The sequence below is a fragment of the Lonchura striata genome, chromosome 13, assembly GCF_050655825.1.
Source record: "Lonchura striata isolate lonStrDom1 chromosome 13, ASM5065582v1, whole genome shotgun sequence".
NCBI classification, from domain to species: Eukaryota; Metazoa; Chordata; class Aves; order Passeriformes; family Estrildidae; genus Lonchura; species Lonchura striata.
The window spans coordinates 5,801,472-5,827,304 of NC_140715.1; the positions used below are offsets into that span (position 1 = coordinate 5,801,472).

General features: G+C 41.5%; 1 protein-coding gene and 2 long non-coding RNA genes across 4 annotated transcripts in view; all 3 read right to left on the minus strand.

Annotated features, from left to right (window-relative positions):
- Positions 1-7,926, minus strand: part of LOC144247147 (uncharacterized) — a 65,522-nt gene extending 57,596 nt beyond the window's left edge. Inside the window, exons 1-2 of one of the 2 annotated variants that reach the window (XR_013340843.2) lie at positions 7,788-7,926; positions 3,801-3,875 (exon numbers count right to left, since the gene is read on the minus strand). This is a non-coding gene — a long non-coding RNA (uncharacterized LOC144247147). Of the gene's footprint in view, positions 1-3,800; positions 3,876-4,325; positions 4,443-7,787 lie in introns of those variants that run through there. The other variant, XR_014958281.1, reaches the window with a different exon arrangement.
- Positions 7,927-8,982: 1,056 nt separating this feature from the next.
- LOC146766160 (uncharacterized) lies at positions 8,983-11,502 on the minus strand. The gene is made up of 3 exons (XR_014958283.1): positions 11,412-11,502; positions 11,094-11,215; positions 8,983-9,088 (listed from the first exon to the last, which is right to left on the minus strand). It is a non-coding gene; the product is annotated as an uncharacterized LOC146766160 (long non-coding RNA).
- A 1,007-nt stretch (positions 11,503-12,509) lies between these two features.
- On the minus strand, positions 12,510-15,960 carry FOXI1 (forkhead box I1). Its single transcript, XM_021531892.4, has 2 exons — positions 15,266-15,960; positions 12,510-14,280 (listed from the first exon to the last, which is right to left on the minus strand). The coding sequence occupies exons 1-2, from the start codon at positions 15,837-15,839 to the stop codon at positions 13,727-13,729; spliced, it is 1,128 nt and encodes a 375-aa protein (XP_021387567.3). The 5' UTR covers positions 15,840-15,960; the 3' UTR covers positions 12,510-13,726.
- Positions 15,961-25,833: the final 9,873 nt, after the last annotated feature.

Sequence of the window (25,833 nt, forward strand, 5' to 3'; positions counted from 1 at the left end):
TAGCAAAACTGTCACCTGACCAACCCCAAATCTCAAAATTCATCTCAGAGATAGCCTCCTCTCTAGTGAAGGCAAACTCAGACTGCTGAGACTCTGTCAAGCTTTCACAGAACAGTAACATTCATTGGACTCAGCTTCCTCCATACCTGATGAGAAAAGAAAAGCAGCATGACAGCAAGCAAATATTTAATTTATATTTCATTATTGGACTCACTAGATACGACCAGAAAGGGAAACTGGAAGAATTATCTATTATGTTGAAAAATGCAGTTTGAGGATAGCATGCAGAATGTAAATTATATTCCACATTTAATGAATGACATGAAACAACTTTCCAGAGGAGTATCAGTAACACAGAACCTCATATGACCTATGCCTCTTTCTGTGCTATGGGAGATGCCAGAGACAGATTCCCTGGATCAGAGTAGCATGCCTGATGAGTGAGCTCCCCTCAGTGCTGGAATGTGACAGGAAAAGGTCCCTGCCACAGCAGTGACAGCAGGGGAAAGTGCACAGAGCCAATGTCCTGCACTGCTGCACTGGCTGCAGACTGTGCTGGCGTAATGGAGCTTTCCTGAGACAGAGCTGCCACGGCCTGGGCAAGCTCAGAGCTCTGCTTTCCTGGTTTGGGTAAGCTCAGAGCTCTGCTTTCCTGGTTTGGGCAAGCTCAGAGCTCTGCTTTCCTGGCCTGGGCAAGCTCAGAGCTCTGCTTTCCTGGTTTGGGCAAGTTCAGAGTGCTGCTTTCCTGGCCTGGGCAAGCTCAGAGCTTTGCTTTCCTGGCCTGGGCAAGCTCAGAGCTCTGCTTTCCTGGCTTGGGCAAGCTCAGAGCTTTGTTTTCCTGGCTTGGGCAAGCTCAGAGCTCTGCTTTCCTGGCCTGGGCAAGCTCAGAGCTTTGCTTTCCTGGCCTGGGCAAGCTCAGAGCTCTGCTTTCCTGGTTTGGGTAAGCTCAGAGCTCTGCTTTCCTGGCTTGGGCAAGCTCAGAGCTCTGCTTTCCTGGCCTGGGCAAGCTCAGAGCTCTGCTTTCCTGGCTTGGGCAAGCTCAGAGCTCTGCTTTCCTGGTTTGGGTAAGCTCAGAGCTCTGCTTTCCTGGCTCCTGGGCTCTGCTCTGTGCCCAGCCAGCAGCCTGCTCCTAGATGTGAACTCGACCTGTGCCTGGAACTTCACCTTGCATTCCCTTTAGGTGCTTGGGACAAATCACCTCTCTCCTGGCCTGGCTGGTTTTCTCAGCCCATGCTGTCTGTGTGTGCTCCAGCACTGCAGTGCCCTAGGGCAGGATTAGACCATTTGTTTATGTATAAACACATGGCACACTCCTCCTGCATAAGTGTTTGTTTTTGCATAACTGGTAGATAACAGGGCTGTAAATTTTATTGTTAAATATTATAAACATAGATCTATGATTTTTTTCCCCACAAGAATTGTGGTTTCAGTTGGATTCTGATCTCAATTTTGCCATTTTTTTTACTGATTTACCAATCATTTACCCATGCGTGACATTAGAGTAAAACTTTATGGGTTGCTTTTCAACAGCACTGACATTTCTTGTGGGTACTGTTTAACATAATATAAACAATTAAAAACCAGGCTATTTTTCATCAAGATGCAAATGAAAATGCTTAAAATAATACATTTTTTCCTATGATTTTCTACTTAATTCCTTATTGTATATATCCTTATAGTATATTGAACATGACATTTTTCTGATGGTTTTATGAAAACAACTATTTCTCATTTTTTCTACTCTTTACATTACTGGGTCATGTCTTTTTCCAGAAAATCTCTTTATCTAAATTACTATTAACACATATTTCTTCCCCTTGTTTTTCCTTCTAGACACAGAATTTAACACCACAGAGAACAGCTACTACTTAATTCTACTGTTCCTGCTCCACATTGTCTCAAACTGCTCAGGATTTTATGAGGTAATTTCAGTGCTGTCACATCACCCATGAAACAGAATATCTAAAATATGTGGTAGGTGTGCAAGAGTTTGCTCGTCTATTCATATTTTTGGAAACCCCTTTCCATACTTGTTCCCTTTCCATTACCAGGATACATGGGATTGGGATATCAGGTGCTTCTTTGCACACTATTCTGCGTAGGTCAGAACTTTTAATCCCCAAAATCATTTCAATTCAAATATACCTTCTGAAGAAAAAAGGAAACAAAGTAAAACTGCACATAACAAATACTAACTTCAGAATGGTTTTTGGTGGTTCAGTCAATATTAAACTGATGTAAAGAACCTAAACAGACAAACAGAACTCAACTTACAGATTTAGAAAGAGGTTTTCAAAATGAAAATAATGCATACTATGTAGTCCATGCTTCACTGTAATTTTCAACATTCTAAGATCATTAATATGCATGATCCTATCTTTTATGCTTGGATTCTTATGTTTCATGTGCTGTCTATGGCTGAAGTAATATATAAAGTTATTTTATTTGTATTTACAGTATCATCACTTGCTGGTACTTACATGATCATCTGCTACAGAAGTGTTACAAACAGCCGGGTAACAGAGTTAGTGGAGTCACAAACTAAATACTTCAGACAATGAGAAATGCATTTACATTTGTATCACCAACTCAGCACTGGAAAACCTCTTTATAAATGTGCATCATGAGTATGTGAATAGTGTCCTAACAGGGTTTAGCCATTCCATATACCTCCCCTGGGTTTACTTACAGCTATTAGGTGATGCATGCTGAATTAAGAACTATATTTCTTGTAAAGATCACCTTTTCTACATGGCAGGTGTAGGGTGCACCTGTTTACCAGCACTAATCAGAAGAAATTATCTGATTTATCAGAATTATGCAGAAATTATACAGAATTATCAGAGCTATTAAAATTTTGGTCCATTCTGAGAAAGTTTTCTGCCTAAATAATGACAGATGCATGAAGTTAAAGAGAGGACAGCTCCTGCTGAGTCAAAAATCTGGATAATGAGGATAAAATATATATAATACACACATATTTTTGTCATCAAATTCTGCTATTGTAATTCTTTAAAGAGCCTCACAATTCAGCTCAATTAGGTCTGATCAGAGGGAATGTGTGTTAACTCCTTTCTGCAGAAAGGTAAGGAGGGCTTATTGTTTCTTGAGGGGCTGCACCAAGGAGATAATTACAAGCTGTAAGATATAATCACATGAACAGGGTATGGGGTGCAGGGCAAAGAGGGATCATGGTGTTTCCACCAGTACCTCTGATTGCAGGATAGGGAGGTGCAATGAGTTATAATTTTTAACAAAGCTCACAAGAACCCAGGTATGCTGTGTCCTTGTCTTCTCTGTGACTGTCAGCTGTCATGGTAACACTGCTATGCAGGATAAAGGGGAAGGGATTTTAAAGTCTGTTAAAAGGGACAAATCTGACTTTTGCTCATACTCTTGCCAGATTTTTTTGAAGTGATCTCAAACTCTCTTGTTTGCAACAACAACTTACTGCCTCACCTCAGGTATGTCCTTTCATTGCAAACCTCAGTTTCCAAATGAACAAAGTGCAAATACATGGATGATTTTCAGGAAGGTGGCACTTCACAGGAAAGCATAATGAAGACAGTTTTATAATGAATTTTCCTTCCTTTGGAAGTAAAACATACGCTGGACACAAAGAAAAACATCAGTCTGCATTTAATACATACAGAATTATTATCTGTCACATATTAGCAGTGTTCAAATAAAGCAGAGCATCAAGTTTGTAGAGCCAATTCCTGTAATTGTAATTTCTGTGAGACATTAATTGTCCCCACTGCAGCTTTACCAGGCAAATGGACTTCTGTGGACTTCTTTACCTTAAATGAGCTGTGCTGCTAAGTTCAGAACACCTCCTGCTTCAGTCCCCTTCAGTTCCAGCCAGGCAGGTTCCCCTGGAAAACAAGCAAACAAATACTTTCAGTAAGATGCTGAAGAAAAGCTTGTGTGCATGGATGAAAGACCCAACTGTTGGGCTTTATTAAATGGCTTTTGTTTTTGCCTTTCACTTTATTAAATGGCCTTTGTTTTTTGGCCTTTATTTTGTTTCACTGTATGTGGAAAATTGATTCAATCTTCCCCTGAGTTACTGGCATTTGTTTGCTCATCGTTTCAGACAGAATCCATAAGCTTTTAAACTTGGGCAAGACACTTAGGATGCATAAATCCTCTCTTCTCTTGTGGTCAGGGCACTGTGAGAGCACAAGCAATGGCTGTTATGGTCCCATTACATCTTTTCCCACACTCTCCTGGCAGGAAAGTACAGACTGGTGATAGATTTCAAAACTGAATAGTGGCTTTTTCAGTATTTCAAAATTAAATAACTGGAAAAAGCATCTAAAAACCTGGAACTTCTAGCAGATTTTTCAGGAGGTAATTTTGCAGTATCAGACAAATTTCTCCTATGCTATAAGTGTGAACAAAAAGTAGTTCCAGAACCCTGTGATAAAAAACTGATTTTCAGGTGCATTTTCCTTTTAAAGAGTAATTTAAAGAAGGAGGATCTTATTTTATTTTCAAGAGTGGAAGTAAAGGAATCATGTTACTGATCACAGAGTGCTTTCAGTTGGGTGCTGTAGTTATAACAATGGGCTTCATCCATCTGGAGACACAGCTGAGTGCCATTTGAATGATTGCAGCAGGAGCAGACATTCTCCACCTGAGTTTAACCTACAACAAATACAGTCAGTGAAACACTGCAGCTCCCCAGGCTCTAGACTCCACAGAACCAACAGATGTGGATGTCATTATTTCACTGTGTGAAATACAAGCAGATACATTCACTTCAGTTTAAATTTGTAATGCAGCTTGAGCTACACTGAGAGTTAATAACCAGCAATTGGCAAAAGCAGTAAATTCTGGCCCTTTACACAAACTCTGATGCGGTTTTATAAGCAACCTTTAAAACTGGGCTGTTCCCTTGATTGTGTTTAATTACATGTGCATTTAATTTTGATTTAATTTGTGCACGGCACATTTTCTCTATCAATGTAATTATCCCATTCTTGTAAAATAACTGTCAGGTCCAAAGTGCCTGTGTCTCCTTTCCAGCCCCAGTGCATCTGCAGTGTGTGGTTAAAGCTTGCAGAGACTCAGGGGACAGAGTGAATTTTGAGTCTTCACTACTGTCATTGCAGGTGTGAACCCTGATTCTGTGTCAGTTGGACTGTGGAAAAAACAGTGAGCAAGAAGGACCATTGAAATTCATATTACAAAGCCCATCTCCCTTCTCCTAATACACACTTCTTTTTAAAATTTTTGATGATTTGAAACTGTTTGAAATTTCCATATTTTTTCCCCTTGGAAGATGTGATGAAAGTGTCTCATAGAGCAGTTACCCAAATACAGAATTAGTCTGAAATTATGTGAGACCATGGATGAAGCTTTGTGACAGAAACCTTGGTGGCAATTTTAGTTTAAGTAGTTCCAGAGTTATTTCCCAGTCCCTGTCTGTTCAGTTTCATGCTTGTTCCACAAAGTACTGCTCCTGCCATTAAATCCTCCAGCTTATTATAGCAGTATGTGAAGCAGTCCATGCATTCAGGACAAAATACAGGCCACCCTTGCTTTTTGTTTTGAGTTGTTGTTTCTTCCTTACTGGAAAAACATTGAGCTCAACAAGCACAATTTTGAGGCAATAGAGCGGGGCTTAAAATTTAATTTTCACAGAATTTCAGGAGTATTTAAAGGTTAGCACTTGTTTCACCTGATATTATTTAAATCCAGCCTGTACATATCTCCAGAATAACTTGCACATAGTACACAGACCTGTGTGTTTTGTCTGTACAACTGTCCACTGAAATTCAACATAAAGCTTTTAAAATAAATTTCAGATGAAAATTTCCTTTACAAATATAATCTGCAGACTCAAACTAGTTAGGAGATGAATAATCTCAATGAATATATAGTAAAAATGTGTGATTAATCAGACAGCTTCACTGTTGGATCACATAGATAAGAACAATGATACCCCAAGCACCCCAGGAAATCTCAAAGTTGTGCAGACACCACTGTGACATTGAAGTTCAAAACTTGCAGGAGGTAATTAATACTTCTGCTTTCACTTGTGTCAAAACCTCCTAAAACTGGAAAATTCTCAAGTTGCAGAGGTTTTGTTTGCTGTCCACACTGCAGGGTTTAGGTCAGCTCTTTTTCTGTCATTTGTTGGTGTTACTCCCCCCGTGTTTGGGATAACAGGGCACTCCAGCCATCACCTGTCCCACATGGCAACAAGGAAATACCAGCAGTATTAAAGGATTAATCTGACCACAACTGGTGGCTTCTGTTTCATTCATGTTCCGGAATTTTCATGTTTCTATCACTGCATTTCTAACTTTGCTTTTGTGTAAGTAGACCTGACCTGTGCCATCCACAGCCTGCTTGACTGCTTCATTTTCATATTATCAGTTATGATCAACAGATTTTTCCACAGCTATGACCTTATTTTTTCCCTTCTGTGCAGGGCCAGGAATGTTAAATACTTTGATAGAGGGGAAAAATATCCTGATTGGCTGTGGTGTGAGGATTTTCAGCCTTTAAGGGCTACCTTACTAACTTGCCAGGGGATAAAAGACCTGGGTTCTTTGCATATTTATTTGCATAAATACTGTCTTCAAAAATTGCATAAAGTTACAATATTTGATTTAATTCTAACATCAAAAAGTCAATTGAATTTACAATATTTGCTTTAAACAACACACTCTATGAAAACTAGAAAAAGCATATTGCAGCAAAACTGTAGGTGACTTACATTGTCTTATGTTTGCTTGAGGGCAGGCAATTGTTTTTTTGGCTGCATTTGTTTTCTATCAAAATGCTTTAAAGATCTTGAAGGATACACATAACAGGAAACCAGTGACTGTTCTGCATGCATATATCTTTAGGAGCATATCACATTTTTTTGGCACATATCTACTGAAGGTGCATGGAGAGAAGGTGAGATAAATCCATTTATAAAAACAACCTTGCTCCATAACTAGGCAGAGTTAGTTCAAATTTACCACTTCCAAACAGAACAGGAAATGACTGTGCTCTTAGAAAAATGTTCAGCATCTGTAAGCTTTCCATTTTCCTCAGCACAAATCTGGGATCAATGAAATTTTATGCTTACACCAAATAAGTGACCATTGCCTGATTGCTAAGGAGGCCACATGTCAGTGACACAAATGATGAAACAATCTCAGTGCAAAGCAAAGCACAGCTCTTCTGTGTGCTGTCTGCTGTGGTGCATGAATGGGGGAGGCTTTCAGTGCCAAGGGAAGAACAATGACCTAAGCGTGCAATTTCTGAGAACCTGTGATGTTACAGCACGCAAGACTGACTCTGTAACACCCCAGCAGCTTTTCTGTAGGTGACAAGAAAAGTGTCACATAAATGTTGCTCTAGAATTTCCTGTTATGGAGAGGGAGAGAGATTAAATACTCAATAGGAATTAGTAAGGATCACGTAGCACCCCCAGAACCAATAGTTTTCAATACTTGCCTTTGCATGCAGGATACATGTTTGTTCACCATCGTTCTAAGTGGTACTTAGTCCACATGAGGTTATTTATGTCTCTTTTAACATGCATGTTTGCACTGTCTGCCTGATGGATTGCATAGAATGAATCCAATAAAATTAAATGAAAAATAATATCCATTTTATAGTACCTGTACCACTCATTAAAGTATGTCTACTCAATTTAAATTAAAGATATGTGATAAGGCCAGCTTATTAATATTAATGTTAAGTCACCTGGGTAGAATTTTTCATTAAGATATTTCCTATTAAAATGTGCAATATCATAAAAAACTCCCTAAAATTCTCACCTCTGTGAAAATGTTACATATTTCACTGCAGAAGGGGAAATCATAATGCAAGTTCATGAGACTAAAGAAGCATGAGCATGCCAAGTGAGTATCTCCAGTCTGGCAAAATTAAGGGGCAGGTCCAGGAGAATTCCTCACATCTGAGTTGAACAGGGCTTCTCACAGCTGTGGCAGGCCCAGGGTAGGGAAGGACCCCTATAAAGCAACAGGCAACAAGAGTGAATAAATATCAACCCTCTCATAATTTCTTCTTCTGTGTAAGAATCATCTTAAACTGCTTTGGGTGTTTTAAAGAACACTAAGACTAATTAGAGATCTCCCTGCTTGTGATGCAGTGAAGTACAGGTACATCCTATGGGCACAACAGTTGAAGTCAAGTTAGATGATGGCTTTATCAGCATTAAATAGCCAGGCTCCCAGCTGACAAGGGAAAAAGATGTTCCTCCACCTTCTTTGAACTTCTTGAATTCTTAACATTCCTTCCATAAATCATTTAATAGCTGCCCTATTCATAGGAAAATGCATTGCTGAAGTTAAACAGTGGTTTTTCCCCTTCTACTTTCATTGGAGAGAAGCATAATAAATGATGCCTGATTTGCATGCAAGTTTGCATACACAAAGCTCTTGTCATGAACTAGCAAACAATAAGCTGTTCATGTCAGAACACATTGTACAAACAACAGCATCAAATAGCTACTGAGCTGTATTATTACCCTGCTGTGCTATGCTACTGACACTTCACACAAATCTATAGCTCTGCAAAGGCAACAGAGGGGATAAATTGAGCAGCTTTGTGCCTGTCATTGTGCTGCAGTCCAAATAACCTCCACTGCTTTGTGGGACATCCTGACTCCAGGGAAGTCCTGAGGCTCTGATGAACCTGTGTGCAGAATGTATAAAAAAGTTTCCCTGATGACACAAATAAATTTTTCCATGTGGTGCCTGGAAGCTTCCATCATTGAGGTGCTGGGCAATGCACAACTAGTTTCTGTGTGTTGTGTTGCCATGAAAGTATCACCGTTACACTATGGGCAGGTTGCTCCTGCAGCTGGGGACTCTGCAGGGATGAAGTGTGTTACTGATCCAGCGGTCATAGGTCACCTACACACAATTTCAAACCTGGCAAAAGCTCTCCTGATGTGCCATGGACTTACAGCAGAGCTTTGACAGCTCCTCATGCAGAGTTCGATGCTAAGACCCGTTACTGCCTGCCTACCTTACCTTCTGGAATCTGCCAGAGGAACAGAAGCAAGGGGAACTAATTAGTGGAACTCATCACTGGTAATGAGGAGGCAGGAGATCTGCAAAGGATTGAATGAGAGGCGTTAGAGCAGTTCAGGGCAGTTAGAGAATCAAAACATGCCTAACATGAAGAATACTGCTGACTGTCACATAGTGAAAGCACTTTTTAGAAGACTGGAATGGCTGCTTTTAGAGTTTCCTCAACTTGGCACCTTCCTTCTTAAAGAGCAGAGGATATCATATGCTGCACAAGGGTAAAGCCACTGTGCAATGGCATTAGCAGAGGAACACTTTTAGGATTTAAAAAGAATTAATACCATGCTGAGGTAAAGCAATACAATTTGTATTACAATTTAGCTAACACAAGACATAAAAATTCATTTTATATAGGTATGCTGAAAATGAATTTGCATAGAATATCAGCAGGCAGGATATTGGGCAAATACACCTAGGAAGGGTTGTTTTGATAGATCACAGTCTTCACCCCCCTTAGACCTAGACTTGCAGCATAAATAAGAAAAACTGAAGTGTCTTTCTGTCCAGGGCATGACAGCTTTGCAGGTTTCTAGCCCATGGCAAGCACCAGCTGAGATGTATTTAACAGCAATGCCCCCAGGACCACAGCAACACAGTCTTGCAGCTGTCAGCACTTAAAGCAGGGAAAGCTACAGGTTCCCAGTGTAGAGCAGGCTTTTGGTTCATAGCTCACAGATCCAAAGGTGTGGTACTGAGGCAAAAAATCACACAGGTCCAGGGCAGCTCTTTCTGCAAAGTGCTACAAACTGGAAGTGTTAGGAATTGGCAAATCTACTGGGAAGAAGTTCATTGTTTTCCTCCCCTGGGGATGGTTTCACCTGAAGCAACAAAGCAACTATTGACACTACTAAACAGTGAAGAGTTTCATAAAGTATCCCCTCATGAGAGAAAGTTAATGCATTGTAATTCAGAGTGAACCTGGCAAAATCCCCACTGCTGTTTATGGGAGAAGTAAATACTGTGAGGCCTGAGATGTGATTTTCATGTACAGGGGACACCTGTGCCACACCTCTTGGTGTCGTCTTTGAACCAGCTGTAACATTTAAGCTCTCATCAGTTTATCATTTGGAAGCTCAGGCATTCGGAACCTTGCAGTTAAATCTTTAAACCTCGTGGCTTAAATGTCTTGAATTGTAGATGGGTCTCCAACAGGACTGCTTTGGGGCACAAAGGACCTCAGCTAAACAGAACCCATTACTGCAGGACTGCAGGCATGCAGCTGATCCCATAATGAGGTGGAACAACCGTGGCAGTGGTACAAGGGATCTCTGTACCCAGACCTCTGCTGTGAACCCCAAATCTCTTCTCTCCCTGGCACCAGAGCCAGGGCTGAAGAGTCACAGGCTCCAGGGCTGCAGAGCCAGGACACAGATTGGGGAAACTGTGGAGTAAGAGCCCAGGGAAAGTGTTTCTGATGGGATCAATGACAGTGAAACTGCCCCAGGGATTCAGCAGCAGTATACCTCAGACTTACGTAGGAACTTGTTACTCATTAATTAGTCAAGACACACTGCCTGGCAGTGAGAGCTTCTAATATTTGCAGTTCTGCTGTGATACAGAAGGAAAGCAAGTAGTAACCTACTCTGGCACTTTAGGTCTGGTTGTGTTTGTGGGGAGATAGGAGCAGCCTGTAAGGGCTAACATTTAAACCAGGAACAAGTAATTGCAGTCATGAAACACAGTGGTATGTGAAGACAGCTGTATCTCAACACAAAACACACTCTAAGAATGAAATAATCAATCAAGAATCTTAACAGGGAAAACTATTCAGAGTTCCTGGAGCCCAGATTCTCTTTTTTGAGGAGTTTAGTAAATATTCTTATTAATCACACTATAGGTCTATAAATATCAGTGATATTTTAAATATATTTTAATTAAGGGTCTGACATTAGTGGTTTCTTTAATAGCATACTTAAAAAGAAACAAACAAACAAAATAATAGGCAAAAAATCCTTAAAACCCAGATGCTCTTCCATCCAAAACTCTTACACTGATCATATTGGTCAAGTACAGGAAGAGGAGCATTACCTTTGACAGAGCAGTGCTGCTGCTCATACAAGAATAGTTGCTAAGTTTCCCTGCAGCTCTTCACTGATGTGCAGGAGCTCCAGGAATGCATTGACATGGCTGCTTACCAAAACCAGTTCTCTCTGCAAAACAAAAACGAAATTTTTTTTCATTACAAAGTAGTTCTGTTTGGAGGAGAAATAGGATTACAGTGCATGCAATTATCTTTGCACCCTCCTTGAAGAGCAGCTCCTCCAGCTGAGCTGATGTGCCAAGGCAGCTCAGTGGCTGCAAGGGAACCAATTCCTTGGTGCTCAGGGAAGCCACTGGAGAACAAACCTTTGTCAGCTGGAATTCTGGCAGGACTTGCTCGGCATACAGAAGCCAAACATGGTATTGGGTTGACAGCATCTGGGAAGCAATGAGGCATGAGCTTGTTTTTATGCACAGCTCTATGGAGTTCCTGTTATTATCTGGGATTGGGCACTACGAGAGTCAAACAAAGTGCTGAGTAACAAAGGAGTTGCTTTTTACTCTTAGCTGTCACTTAGCAATGTCATTCTTCTTACTTGATCTTCCACACCTCCCCCCCCCCCCCCACACACACACTTTTGGTTTCTAAATTCATAAAGGAATATTTTCCACTTCAGCCCTAAAGAAAACAGCTCCTCTGATTTTGTGAATCATATATTCTACAGGAACTGTATTTCTGGGCACTTTGTGGCATGTCTGCTGAATCCAAGGCATAAGCAAAGTGACTGAAGACATTTCTCAGTTCTAACATGAGCAGATTTCTATGACAAATGCTGCCACTGCAGATTTGCAGGGAATCTTGCAGCCCACCCAGCAGGCTGAGATTCTGCAAGGGTTGGAAGATTCTAAGGGCAGGAGTTACAGCTCAGGCCTCAGCACCTGCCTGACTTGAGACAAACTTACAGTGATGGCACAAGGACACCACCAGAAGGGCATTTTCTTTTTTTATTGAACAAAGGTTTTAGTAGTGTAGGTAGGCGTTAACTCCCAAGTGTTAATTTATTATAGTGGATTTAAAACTAGGAAAAGCCAGAACAACCTTGATAGTGGAAAACTCGAAACAGAAAAGAAATTTAGTAATAAATAAGAATGCAGGAAAATTGCATCCATGTTGGCTAATTGACAGGTGGAAACAGTCTGCTTTCTGAAATTTAAATGATTGGCAGCACTTTACTCCAGCAGGGAAACTCCAAGGCTGATTTTTATTCAGTGATAGTGTTTTGCATAATAGCCAGTTATATTTTCCAGGTATGCAAATGCTGATGGCCTGGACATGTCATCTCAGCATCTGACCTTCTGCTACCCCTACCCTGCTCTTCCTCACGCAAATTGCTCAAGTCACACAGGTAAGGAGACTTTTAAAGGCTTAAGTAGTGCAGTACAAACAAACACAAGTACACACTCTTCTATACAAATGCTTTATTAAAAATTCTTCTGGGGTTATCCATTTTGAGATATTACTCTACATGAATGTGGAACTCGAGTCAAGTCTTTGTTTAAAAAAACTTCATCTATATTTTGAAATGTTTGTTACTACAGTAGAGGGTAAGAAAAATAAGAATTATTTCTAATATTTACACAAGGACAAACAGCATGGACTTTTACAAAATGAAAAAAATACAGTACAGAGACTTTTTACAATATCTGCAGTTGATACTCTGAAAGATCCAGCCTTTGAAACTGAAATCCAGAGACAGTTAAACTTCTTACCTCTGTTTTCTTCTTCCCTCACCTCCCACCCCAGTATTCAAACCCTTTATTCAGTAGAAATAATTCACATAGAAAGTTAAGATATAACAAATGTGTTTTCTTCTTAGAAAAAAACATGTCTTAAACATATATATTTATATATTTAGGACAGATCCTGTTTCCCTTATGTGACTAGATTTACATGTATAAGGAATAAAATTGACCCTGTAATTAGAATTGAAAACACAAAGATCCAACAGCAGAAGACAATTCCAGTGTATTTTATTATGCTTCTTGCAGCTTCAAAATCCCTGTTGTGTCCATGGTGATGTCAGTTTGCTGCACAGCCACATTCCCCCTGGGACTGGAAGGGGGTCAAGCTTTGGACAAGGTCTGCACTGGCATGAGAGAAAGCCAAAGGCAGCACTCACCATTCAAGTGTTGGTAGTTAGTCACTATACATTGGTTTTTATTATGGATCCTGCAGTGTTCAGGAGAGCTTTGGCCAAATAAGAATTTGCTGAGCATTTAGTACAAGCAGCCTGTAGCTGAAGACAGGATATTCAGAGGTACTACCACATTTCTGTTATCATTTTAAAAACACAGCAATGTAAATGCCACGCCAGAAAGAGCCTCCTGCCTAAGGCAAACTGTAACTTCTCAAGGACTTCTGTAGAGGATCCTGCCTGGCAGCTGTACAAGCAGTGTCTAAGGAGAACTTTTCACTATTCTTCCTCTTAGGATCCCTGATTTTCCACGTGTGGCTGCTGAATGTGGAGTGTTTGTGATTTCAGTATAATGGGTAAGAAGTTTGTGGCTGTCAGGAGGAGGATGCAGTGTGGCCCTAGAGACAAGAGGCTAACACTAATCACCTGCCCTTGGATCATTTCCTCTCATAAATAACTATCCTTTGGTGTCCTAAAATCCTTCATTTAAACCTCTGTCCCTTCCCTGGAGTACAGGGTGTTGTTTGTGCTGAGGCTGCTGTAAAAATGGGTGTTAAACTGGTTGAGCACCGAGTTGCTGTGGCCAAGGTGACTGGAAGGCATGGAGTTGGACCAGTCTCCCACACCATGGCTGGGAATACTGGAGAGTGGGGAGAAGGAGTTGAAGCCTACCATGTTCTGCCCCATTTTGTCAATGGGTTCAGAGCTGAGTCCCACGGGCCCGGAGCGGCTCCCCGAGCTGGAGCCGTGGACGTAGGTGGTCATGCTGGAGAGGAAGTTACTGAGGCACGGGCTGCCAGAGGAGGGAGGAGGAGATCCTTTCTCAGGTGAATTGTCAGTCCCAGGTGATGAGTTTTCCAAGATATCCTGATGCTCTGCAGCTTTGGGGCTGCCAGTCAGGGTACTGTCCTCAGATTTTTCAGATGCAAGAGCAGCAGCACTGGCCTCGATGTCAGACTTTCTCTTCCGCTTCCTGCGAAAGTTTCCATTGTCAAACATCTTCTCACAGTTTGGGTCCAGAGTCCAGTAATTCCCTTTTCCTGTCCAAGGAAACAAACCCACACTTTTAGTTTAAAAATATTCACACAAACAAACAAACAAAAAAAGGCATTCATTTAGGGCTTTACAGTGCTTCTCTCATTTGATAGAAACAGAACAATTGCATAAGCAACAAACACATATTTTTAGTCACTCAAAAGTACAAGTCTATTGAATTCAGAAAAAAGGTTTAAAGTTTGGTTTCTTCCCTTTAGTCCTGACTTTTCACACAGGCAAAAATACAAGTAGAGTCACTAAAAGGGCTTTTTGGTTTGTTTTCTTGGTGCAGAAAGCAGGTTCTCAGTATACAGCTGGTCTTCTGAATTTATGGAAGAGAGTATTCAAATCCCACACTGGGATCCCACTCCAGATTCAGAACTAGACATTTGGCCCTCTACTGCAGAATAATTTCAATGAGTTTTTAATAGTTTTGATAGTTCTTAACGGCTATTGATAGGAAACCAAGAATAAAGGAATATCTGACAGCCTACCAGCCAAGGGATAGGTAATGACAGAGGAAATTATTCCAAGGAAAACACTAATTGCAACAAACAAAATAAAAGCAGCCTGCTCTCCTCTTGAGAATGAATGCTGGCTCCCCAAAACCATTGGATTTCTTTGACCAATCCCCTTCCCTTTAATTCCCAGTTAAGTTTGACACAAGTCATGCATTACACCAGAAGGGTATTGATTGTGCCTTGCCCAGTTAAATGTTCCTGAGCATGCTGGGTCTCATGCTCAGCTCATTGATCCATTCTTAGGAAAACCCAGGGCAGGACAGAATTCCCTTCCCTGCAGAGATCTCACAGCAGCACTGATTCACACCTCAGCTGTGCACAGCTGCTTTCTAGTTCAGCCTTTTGAAAACAAAGTGCTACTGTGTCTATGTCCTATATCTGGGCTACTATGTCTCTTTACAGTGCACTAGGTATCTTAAAATGAATCAAGTTTAGTTAGAGGTGGGGGCAGAGGGGGAGAGGGCTATACCTGGATCATCTTCATCTCGAGGCACCTTCTTGAAGCAGTCATTGAGAGACAAGTTGTGCCGTATGGAATTCTGCCAGCCAGCTTTGCTTTTGTTGTAGAATGGGAAGTTGTCAGCCACGTACTGGTAGATCTGGCTCAGAGTCAGCCTCTTGTCAGGTGCCCCATGGATGGCCATGGCAATGAGGGCAGAGTAGGAGTAAGGTGGTCTCACCAACTTCATGAGCTCCTCTTGGGACGGGAGGGGAAGCCAGCCCAGGTCGGTTCCTCCCAAGCCGTGCACGTTGGGCAGGAGCTGCCTCTGCATCCCGTACGACTGCGGGATGAAGGGGCTGGCGTTGGAGCCTGGCAGGTAGGGCGGGGGGGTGATGGAAGGTCCATTTAGCCAGAGGTAAGGATTGGGAGTGCTGCTGTAATCTGTCGTCTCAAAGGTGCTTGGTCGCTGGGGACTCGGGACGTTCTGCGGGTGGAAGAAGTTCTCGTAGTAGATATTCATCTCCGGAGGCTCTTGGCCGATATTTGGGAACTGTGGGCTGCAGCGTGGAGGGGAGTGCGACTGTGGGTCAAAGAAGCTCATGCTCTAACCCAGGCAGCTGGTGAGCTGTGACACACCTGTGCTAGTGCTCCTTTCCCGGGACAGGTGCATCACCTGTGCCCTTCCCCAGGTACTTATGCACCTGTAAATGTTTCAGCCTGTGCTGCAGGCTCCACCCCGCAGCCCTGAGTGGCTGCAGATGAGGACGATATCCTTTTTGGAATGCTGGCAGTCCCAGTCAGTCATTGATGTCACATCAACCAAATGTGAAAGTTACAACTGTTTGTCTTCTTAAATAAATGAAGGAATTTTCCACTAATGTGATGCACATGAAGAAAGCCTAGGGCTTCTTGAGTTAAAGCTCAGAGATCCTCCTCTTTCTACCTTTTACAGTGAAGTTTTAGCATTTCTTATTTTTTTCTTATTAAAGAAAAGCCATTTGGTGCTGCTATTAGTAACACCTCAGAATGCAAAAGCCATTGTCACTAGTCAATGAAACAGCAGAGATATATACTTAAAAAAAAAAAAAAAACAAAGAAGAAAAGAAAAAAGAAAAGAAAAGGTCAAACCTTTTCCTTTTGTAACTTTAATTGCAGACTTGCTTGTACTTCCCCCTAGGCAATCACAGTACTACAGGCAAATTCTGGGCTGGTTACTCACGTGAGTAATCTTACTGATATAAATGGAATTAACTCCCTAAAGTAAGGATTAATCTTGTGAGGAAAACATTTCAAGCTTAATAATCAAACCTTTCTTTAGAGCTTAAATTGGTGAACTGAGATGGGAAATCATTGTTTTGCTTCTTCTTTGCTGCAGGATTGGTGCAGAGAGTTCATAAAACCTCTCAGCACAACTACCAAACAGGAAAGCAGCAACAGTGTTCAGCATAGCTCTTTTTAGCCAAGTTCCAATAAATTCATCTGTAACTATACAGACAAGAGCTCATTCCTTAAAATTAAGTAATAAGGAAAAACCTGTAGCCCTTTTATGATCTGGACAAATCCTTAGTGCTTTGCATGGCACACTGCAAGTTTGATGGAGGAAAGGGCAGAGTTGGAATCTCACCACCCCTGTCTCAGGATGGCAGCTCTTCACTGCATGAACTCCTGCACTGGACCTAGAGCAGAGCTGCAGTTCCCCTCACAATCATAACTGCATATTCTTCTCGTGATTAAGCACACATCTCATAATACTTGCCTCAGTCTTACTACCCGTGCAATTAAAGAAGGTCATGTTATGACATGGCCTTTCACATAGCTCTTGTCTTGTCTGCAGAAACAAATTTTGACCCATGGATTTGAATTCCTGGCTGTCCCAAAGGCCTTTTGCTTAGTCACACATCCACCTTAATCTTTTGTGCTGTAGCACAACCACCCTGAATCCCCACTCCCTAAGAACTAGTGATTCACTAATGTCATGTCCATATTGGTGCTTTGAAAGGTATGAAAAAAAATCCACTGGGAATATTGCTGAAATATTGAGTACAGAATGACAAAGCAAGCCAATTTGCCAGCTCAGAAGTGCAGCTCTACAGCTGTTATTTTAAGCATCCATGCTTTCACTGCACATAAAATCATTTGTACCACAACAAACAAGCTGTTACTTTAATTTGAATGGCTGAGAGCTCAGAATATGTAAATGCTAAATAACCTGTAGAGAGACACATATAAAGCAGTGAACAGTTAAGTGGAACATGGTGGGACTGGCTTATTTTCTAAGTGACAACTGCTGTGCAAAAGGTGACTTGGACAAAATAAAAGAAAGAAAAATAATTATTTTTCAGGAGCTCATAATGTGAGTTCCTCCCTCCTCAAGCAATTGATCTGCAATAATCTTTTTCACCATAAGGATCTGAGTTACAAGCATGCAAAATGCTGTTTCAGCAACATCCCCTACAGCTTCCTAGTTAACTTTCTAACATATAGATGTATTTTAAATTTATATCTGTATTCCTGCAAATATTGGTACAAATATTGTTAATAACCCGTCTTCATTTACAGAAGAGTCCATAGAATAAAACTTTTAAGAAACACAAGTAAAACCACATTTACAATTAACTAAAGACCAGAATAGAGTGAGAAAAGTAAACATAATACATTTTGAGCTGCTCAACAAATTAGATTTTTGCCAAAAAAACCCCTTGAAAACAAGAAAAACTGGTAAATTTATTCCGAGAAGTAAAAATTCAACTAACTGCATCATGGACTTTGATGAGTGACATTTAATACTTATTCCCTGAGGTGCGCTGCATGCATAGTTACAATAAAAATACACTCAAGTGGGTGCTGAGTGAATAGAGGCTTTGAAAAAAGCCCAGGCTTTACAAAGGGCAAAAGCATTACTGCTGCAGCCCGAGACTGCTGTGTAAAATTTCCTCTGCCAAGGGTTCCTGTGCAGGGTGAGCCCGAGCTGTGCTGTGCCAGGGGATGCCCAGCCCTGCCAGCCCTCCCTCCTGAGCAGCGTCCCACAGAAAAGCAGGACAGGGCTGAGGATGGCAAGTGCTGCTTTTACAGCAGGGAGGTGCAGAGACACCTCTGGGCTGCTGCCCACGGAGCTGTGAAAGGGGAGCAAAGTCTGATCCCTCCCTGGCATGGCTGAGCTGGCACGGCTTCCAGCAGGGACACGATCCCATCAGCAGCACTTCCCTTCAGCTGGCTGGGCCTGATTTACTCAGGCCAGACTATAAACAGTGCCAGGAAAAAGGCACTGTGCCAGTTCTCTGGGCACACCTTGCTGCTGCAGGGTCACTGCAGCACACGTTCCTGGGCAGCTCTTCTGCTGCAGATGCTCCTTTGCAGGCAAGGAGGCAGCAAGGAGAGAATCAGCTCTGTTCAAGCTGTGGTGGCTGACTCAGAGCTGAAGGAAATTGAATCTAACCAGGAATATTGTCCTGGGGTCTTCACCACTGAGTCTTCCTTTGGCATTCCAGAAGTGGAGAAAAGAGAAAGAAAACCAGTGAGGCTTCCATAAAAAGAGGCTTCCATATAAAGAGGCTGGAAAAAGGTGGCATGCTGACCAAGCTACACTAACAGATCTTGTTTAGGGATTAAAAATTCTGCAAATAAATTGGAGGCTGCTGCTGGAGAAAGTTTAATAATCATTATTTCCAAATGCATTGGGTCAGTAAGGTCTGACTAGGCAAGATGCATCATATTTTTAATGTCTTTTTACTGCAGTCCAGTCCTGCACAACCTGAGTGCATGTCTCTACCAGCTGGAAGCCTGCTCAGCCACAGATTGCTGTCAAACCAAAGACTGTTGACAACTCCTGCGTTACACAAATATTTGCTCCTCTCATGTTCTTGAGTGATGCTCCAAAATCTGCAGGGCTGAGGCTGAGCCCATTGTTTTCCATAGATTTTTTAGGTCAGCTGCATGTACCCCTCTACTCCAGCCAACAGCAATATTTCTTCACACTGACTACCCTTCTAAAAAAGAAAAGATAATATCTGAAGTCTTGGGTTAAGAAAGGTTCAGATTAATTTCATTTAAACACAGATAACTCAGCATTTCCACTTATACTCCACAGTAACCTACAATGCAGTGTTTCTGAAATGCAGACTGGGGAGAGGTGTGCACACACCAGCACATGGTTCATACAAACAATTCCTGCAGTCACAAAGAAGAGGGAAAAACTGTTTTTAAAAGAAAAGAGTCCATATGTAAGTCAATACACCAAGCAGCCCACCTTGTTTCAAGCAGTTCACATCCTCAATTCAGAAACAAAACAAAACAGAATCCATCAATAAGACATTTTCACACAGTGAAAAATTCTCTATGTTCTCAGTTGTCCAGTAGATTACTTTTACAAATCTTCATGTCTTATTCCACTAATCATCTGCCCAGCATATCCACAAAATAAACCACACCATGAGAAGGAACAGGCTGTAGCAGCAAAGCAATGTCATCTCAAGGACATTACAGAAAAATAAGAAATGTAAAATACAGCACTGCAAAACAAGGGAACTGAGCTTTATTTCTAGAAAGTCTGTTTGAACATGAAATTAATGGAAAAGGCAATATAATTTGGATCTTTGCCATAAGTGCTGCAATGCTAGAATGCCCTTAGACTTTTCAAGCCTTCCAGAACAAAATCACAGTGGATTTTTGAGCCAACTTTAGAACTGGGTTTTTAGAATGTCGTGAAACCTTTTAAGGGCTCATAGATGCTCTCTGACCTGAGAATGATGATAAAAAAAGCAGTCATAACTCCTACCTCCAAAAAGGCCTTCTACCATCTCCTAACATAAAATAAATATGGTGGAGGGGATTAGGCATCCCTGACTCTGTATCAGTTGTGACAGGCCACAGACAGACAAGGAATCCACAGCTTCCCTCTGGCTGCCACGGGATCTGCTGTGCTGAGGGACACAGACGTGGTCACATCTGCCCCAGAGGGCAGAACCACTCTGTGACAAATCCTTCTCATGGTAGAATCCGAGGTGTCCCTCCCGGTTATAGGAATTGGTACAGGTACAAACCCTTCAGGCAATCATCCTTGGACAGCCTCAGTGCTGCTGCAGCTCCCGAGCAGCCAGCGGGGCTCCCTCTTTCAGACCATCTGCTTGTTCTACTCACCACTAAACACGTGTTTGTATGAGCCATCAGTGGTGCTAACGTGGTCACCAAATAAATTAATCTGTACACACTTCCAAAGCCCTTCAAAGTTTAAGTTCTTGTGCATTTCAATGAAATGAATTCATTCACTTTAATGATTTATAGAAAGAAAAAGTAACATGCTTTTCATTCTTTTCTATAGAAGGAAAAGCAGCATGCTACTGCTTTAGTTTCAGTCACATTTCAACATCAAGGTATCTGCTGGTGAGGATAAATCAGCTCCTCCTCCACTATTCAAATGGAGATCTCATTAAAAAGACATTTTAAAACCACAGAATTTTTCAGAAAATATAACTTCCTTTTTTTTTAAGGAAAAAAAATTCAGTGTTCTATGCCTTTTAATATTTGTACGACACAAACACTTGGGGTAAATTCATTAGAAACTAAAGCGAATGGGTGCAAGCGCCGGGAACGTCTCTGCGGCCACACCCAGGCCCAGGTAACCCCCAGGCTGGTTTACTGGAGCCGGGCTTTGAGCGCCGGGAGCTGCCCTAACCCGACCTGCGAGCAGCGCGATGTAGGAATCCTGCCTCCTCCAGCAGCCGCGACACGGGCAGGGTATCGCGACATCCTATCGCCACCCGGTGACACTGCTGGGAATGCACAGCTGCCCTGGATCCTGCTGTCCTGCTGCTGCTGGCCAGGGTCACCTGGAGATATAAAAACAACCCGTTCTGTATGGAAACATCTTAAACCCTTTCGTATTAGAATCCTTCATTAGAGATATCTTAGTTTTAGTTTAGTTCCTTTTGACCTTTTTTTTTTTTCCCCTCCTCTATTTCCCCATCCAGATTTCCAATATTCATCTTTTCCTGTCTTGTGAAATGAGACCAAATGCAGTTGTAAAAGAAAGACTCTTTGAATTCAGGGACTGTGCACTAGTGCTACAGTGTGTGTCAAAGCAACTGAAGAAAGGTTTTGGATTCCTCATTATTTGTAGCATCCAGATAGCCAATCATAACTACCTTTAGTGTAGAATAAAATACTATACAAAATGCAAGGTTCAAAGGTCTGCATCTAAAGTTACTCTATCCAGGGCTGTTTTCTTATATCCAAAAACATATAAATAAACATTCCACAGGAAGACTTCCCTCAAAATATCTGTCAAACATGGAGCATTGTTTAGGCTTTTTCTAGTTACAACAGTACAAGATTCCAGCTACCTCACTTACATAAGCCTTTTTTGGCTGCTGGCCTGCCAGAACATAGATTCCTTAAATGAATGTTTTCAGATCCATCACCTGTCCTGTGCCTTTTGAATCAGTCACCATTTAAACCCATGGTGACACCATCAGCAGCCACCTGCCATGAGCTGAGCTAATCCAGGCACTGGCAAGGCCTCTCAGGGGTTAACTGAGAATGAGAGATCAGTCATGCCTGCCACATGAAGCTGGTACTAAATGCAGGTTGGATACCCACACACAGAATGGGGCATCTGGAGCTGCAGGATGCATTAATACACATGGAAAAATCATTATCACAGACACTCTATTTGTTCCAGCTCAGACACTCACAGTGGCTGTCTCATCACTGGCTCAGCCATGGGAAAGATCCCTCATGGCACACAGAAGCTGCCAGCTAGCCTGGAAGACAAAAAACTACATGGAAAAAGGAGAATTCTGTGCAAAACCCAATCAGATCAAACTGCTCTCACTTTAAAGCTGTGATTAAATTTATCTAACATTTAAAAGTTTATGAAATCCGTGGCCTACCCGAGGTTTGTTTGCAGAGCAATTCTTCATTTACAGTGTTAATCTTTAGCACCCACTGCATCATAAGAGCAAATCAGAACAGAAAATTACGCAGAGTCAATAAAGAACAAATCCTCTCCTCACCCCAGAGCAGTAAATGCTGCCAGTGCTGAAGTCCTTACAGCTGAGGGCAGCCCCAGGAGTGTTGCTCAATGTCCCCCCTCAGAAGGACCTTGAATGACTAAGAGCAAGCAGGAGCTGAGTTCTGGCAGGGAAATATAAGTTCTGTGCAGTGATTTCTCCAAGGCACCCAGGATAGGAGATGGCTGCAAGCTTTTTTTTCATGGAGGCTTCCATACTCCTAAAAAAATGGAGAGATGCATCTAAAAGGACGGACATCTCTTCATCCAAAAAATATTGAGGGGAGGAATCCTTAAACTGTTTAGTTTTCTTCCCTCCTCAGAAACAGTTAAAAAAATGGGTGCTGCGAAACAGAAGTTGCTTTAAATTCACTGATTTCTCTTGATTTCTAAATGAGAAAAATGCTGTGTTTGGTTAAGTTATTCCTTTTATCTTCCTCCGCTCTGAAGAATTGACCCATGCTTTTATTTTAAACAGAATGCCCTAGTTCTGGATGATTGACATTGGCATATATGGAATCAGTCTCTGGGATATATTCTTCATATTCTTCATCATTTGAATAGTTTTGTTCTGAAGCTAGAACAAAAACTAAACCAAACCAAACCAAAACAAAAAAAGGATCCTCTATCCTCTGGTATTTTTATGATACTTAAGCTAAAATCCTTGAAAATAGCAGAAGTGAGCACAAGCATTATGTGGTTGGGTGCCTTTAAACACAACTCCTGGGCCTTGGCTGACTTAAACAGAAACCGGATTTAATAAAAAATAAAACCACTTTCTCTTCCCTATCATGCTATTTAAAATTTTTATTTAACACCTTTTCTTTCTAAAAGTGCCCTCACCCCACGGTCAGGGTGGAACAAATGAAAGCAGAGATCCAATGATGTGTAACATGTCAATGGTGTCCTCACAGAATAACCAGTGTGGCACCAGTACCCCCACTGGGGACTGGGAATTGTCAGTCTCTAAGGTCTTCTCCAACTCAAACCTTTCCATGATTCTCCTCACCCACAATTTCTACTGTCTAATAAAGAAAGTTACAGGCTGTGTGTGATAGAGATAAAAGTTCAATGTCGAGCAGGTCTATCACACATTCAAGTTCCAGAACAGTGTGTTCCTAAGGTCTGTAAAATCTTTAATAAAACTCTCCTTCCTCCTCAGAAACTTGATCCTTATTGACTTAGACTCTGACCATTTTCCTATAGCTCACACCAGCTAATTTTTAATGAGATTTTAAGGGCATTAATTTCTCCCCAGAATGAATATTTAAGTCACAATTTCATAATAACAACTTGGTATGATTTCTTGGCACAAACAAGGGCAGGCTGGATACCCAAGTCAGGTGAGGATTCTCCTTAGTACCCTGGTGTGGGTAAATGCCAACAATTGCTGTGCAGACCTTGTGCTGCACTGACACAGTGGCTCCTGGGGCTGGAGCAGCACCTCTCATATGGTGTTAGAGACCACAGAGACACCCAGGTACCTGTGTCTGGGTAAAAATGACATTTCTGCCTAAACTGAACTACAATGTGCAGCTTAAATGCATCTTGGGTCATTGCAGTGTAACACCCAGTGCAGGTCAGCTCATCAAATTCAGCTGCATGTGCAGCTTTCCTGCCCCAGCAAACAGCTCATTCATTACAGCTCACACAGCCCCATCATTATCTCAGTGCCATGTGACAGCAAACCAGACTGCCACCAGCCAGATGACTGGAAATGTCAGAGAGAAGGGAAAAATTGGTACAGAAAAGCTCGTGAGAGCATGTTGGGGCTCCTGAAGCCATTCCAGAGCTGAAGCCATTCCTGCTTCACAAATTCTCTCCACAGAGAGAGCCAAAGCCTCACCCTGTCCTGGAGGAAATTTCTTCCCTCTGTTCTTCATCCCAAAGAATGTCAAATACAGGTTCTGTCCCCACCTCTGCATACATGAACTAAAGGCCTGTTGAGCTCATGACACACATGGCAGCAATCAGTGCTGATTCAGGTTTTTAAGATGTTGCCATGCTGGCATTTTCCAGGGCATCAATTGTCCTTCATGCTATGTTTTTTGTTTGGACTAAATGCCAGTATCCACAGTTTCTGGAAACTTGTGAAAGGCTGGATCTTGTTGTCCAAATATCCTTATTCCAATTCTGTTAATGCCCTGTTCTTGGCAGCTATTTTTTCTTAGTAATTTTGCTTTTCTGCTCAGGTTTGATTGACATGATTTCAGGCTTGGAACTTGGGCTGGCAAGGGGAGGACAATCTGTGGTGTGGGACAACAAATAAAATTATTGCTGATATTTAGTAAACTAAATGTGAATCTAAACCCTTCCCCAAAAACTGTATGAAAACCTGAGCAAAACACAAGCACAAATCTTGAACCACTGGCTTAACACCCAACACCAAACTTCCTTTGAATGCTGTGCTCCCTCCTTCCTGGTATTTGTTTCTTCACTTCCATTCTTGCTACTTTGAGTCACAGTATTTCAATAACAATTCATAATAACAGCTAGAGGTAAAACTTATTCCACTCGCCTGAAAACATCTCTGCAAGATACAATAAATAAAAGGTAACCTTTAACAAGTAGTTTTACAAAGAATAAAGAGTTCCTAAATCATAATTTTCTTACTAATTTCCAATAGAACCTAACCTTTTATTTTAAAATAGTTGTTGATTTTGTGCTATATTCAGGGCACCTGCAGATAATATTGAAGGACACCTTTGATACCCTCCCTCCTCTTCCCCCAGGTTAGCAAGATGTTAAATGTGCACCCCTCAACCTTTCACTTTCTCCCACTCACAGATAACCTTCCCTATTAAACAGAAGATTTGTCTCATGGAAAACTTTTTTCTTCCTCTGTGCCTTTTCAGAAGTATTATCAAGTCTCTTGAAAAGCAAATGAAACTAAATGAAACCCAAATTCTATCAGAATTCATGCCAACATGCAGTTAGTGTTAAAGCTGGTCTGGTTATTCTGGTGAAAGTGCAGCATTAATTCCAATGGCAAGTATTCCAAACCTCTCACAGAAAACAATCACTAACTACTCCAGCAGAAAACAGCTTCACTCTGACAACTTGCAAAGAAATCCTAAATTCATAAAACTAATTTATCCACACTGTATGTTAAAGTGTTGATAGAAAAACTTAGGCTTAAACAAACTGCAGATGTCTTTCCATAAATTGAGCTCCACAGCAAGAAATAACTTTATCTTTCCCAAATCCATAGTAATGGCAACAAGGCCAGTCCCCTCACCCACAACACTGTACATGAACATATTTTATTTACTCAGTATAAACCTATGTCAGTGTCTGAAATGTAAAGGGGTGAGTGAAGGAAATCCATTTTTCACCTTTAGACCCCTCTATCTGGAAGACACACTTCAAGAAAGAGCTGACAGGTTATAAAACTCGAGGTGCTGACCTGCAGTGCTGTGGAGCCTCACACCACTGAGGCACCACCTCAGCACAAGGGAAGACACAGAAAATCAATTGAAACCCAGAAAACTTGGGCTTCTAGAATTCTGTTTGCTGTCAGTAAAAAACTGCTACCTTTCAAACAGTGGTACCTGGAGATGTCAGAGAGAAAGGGGCAGGGCAAATCAAA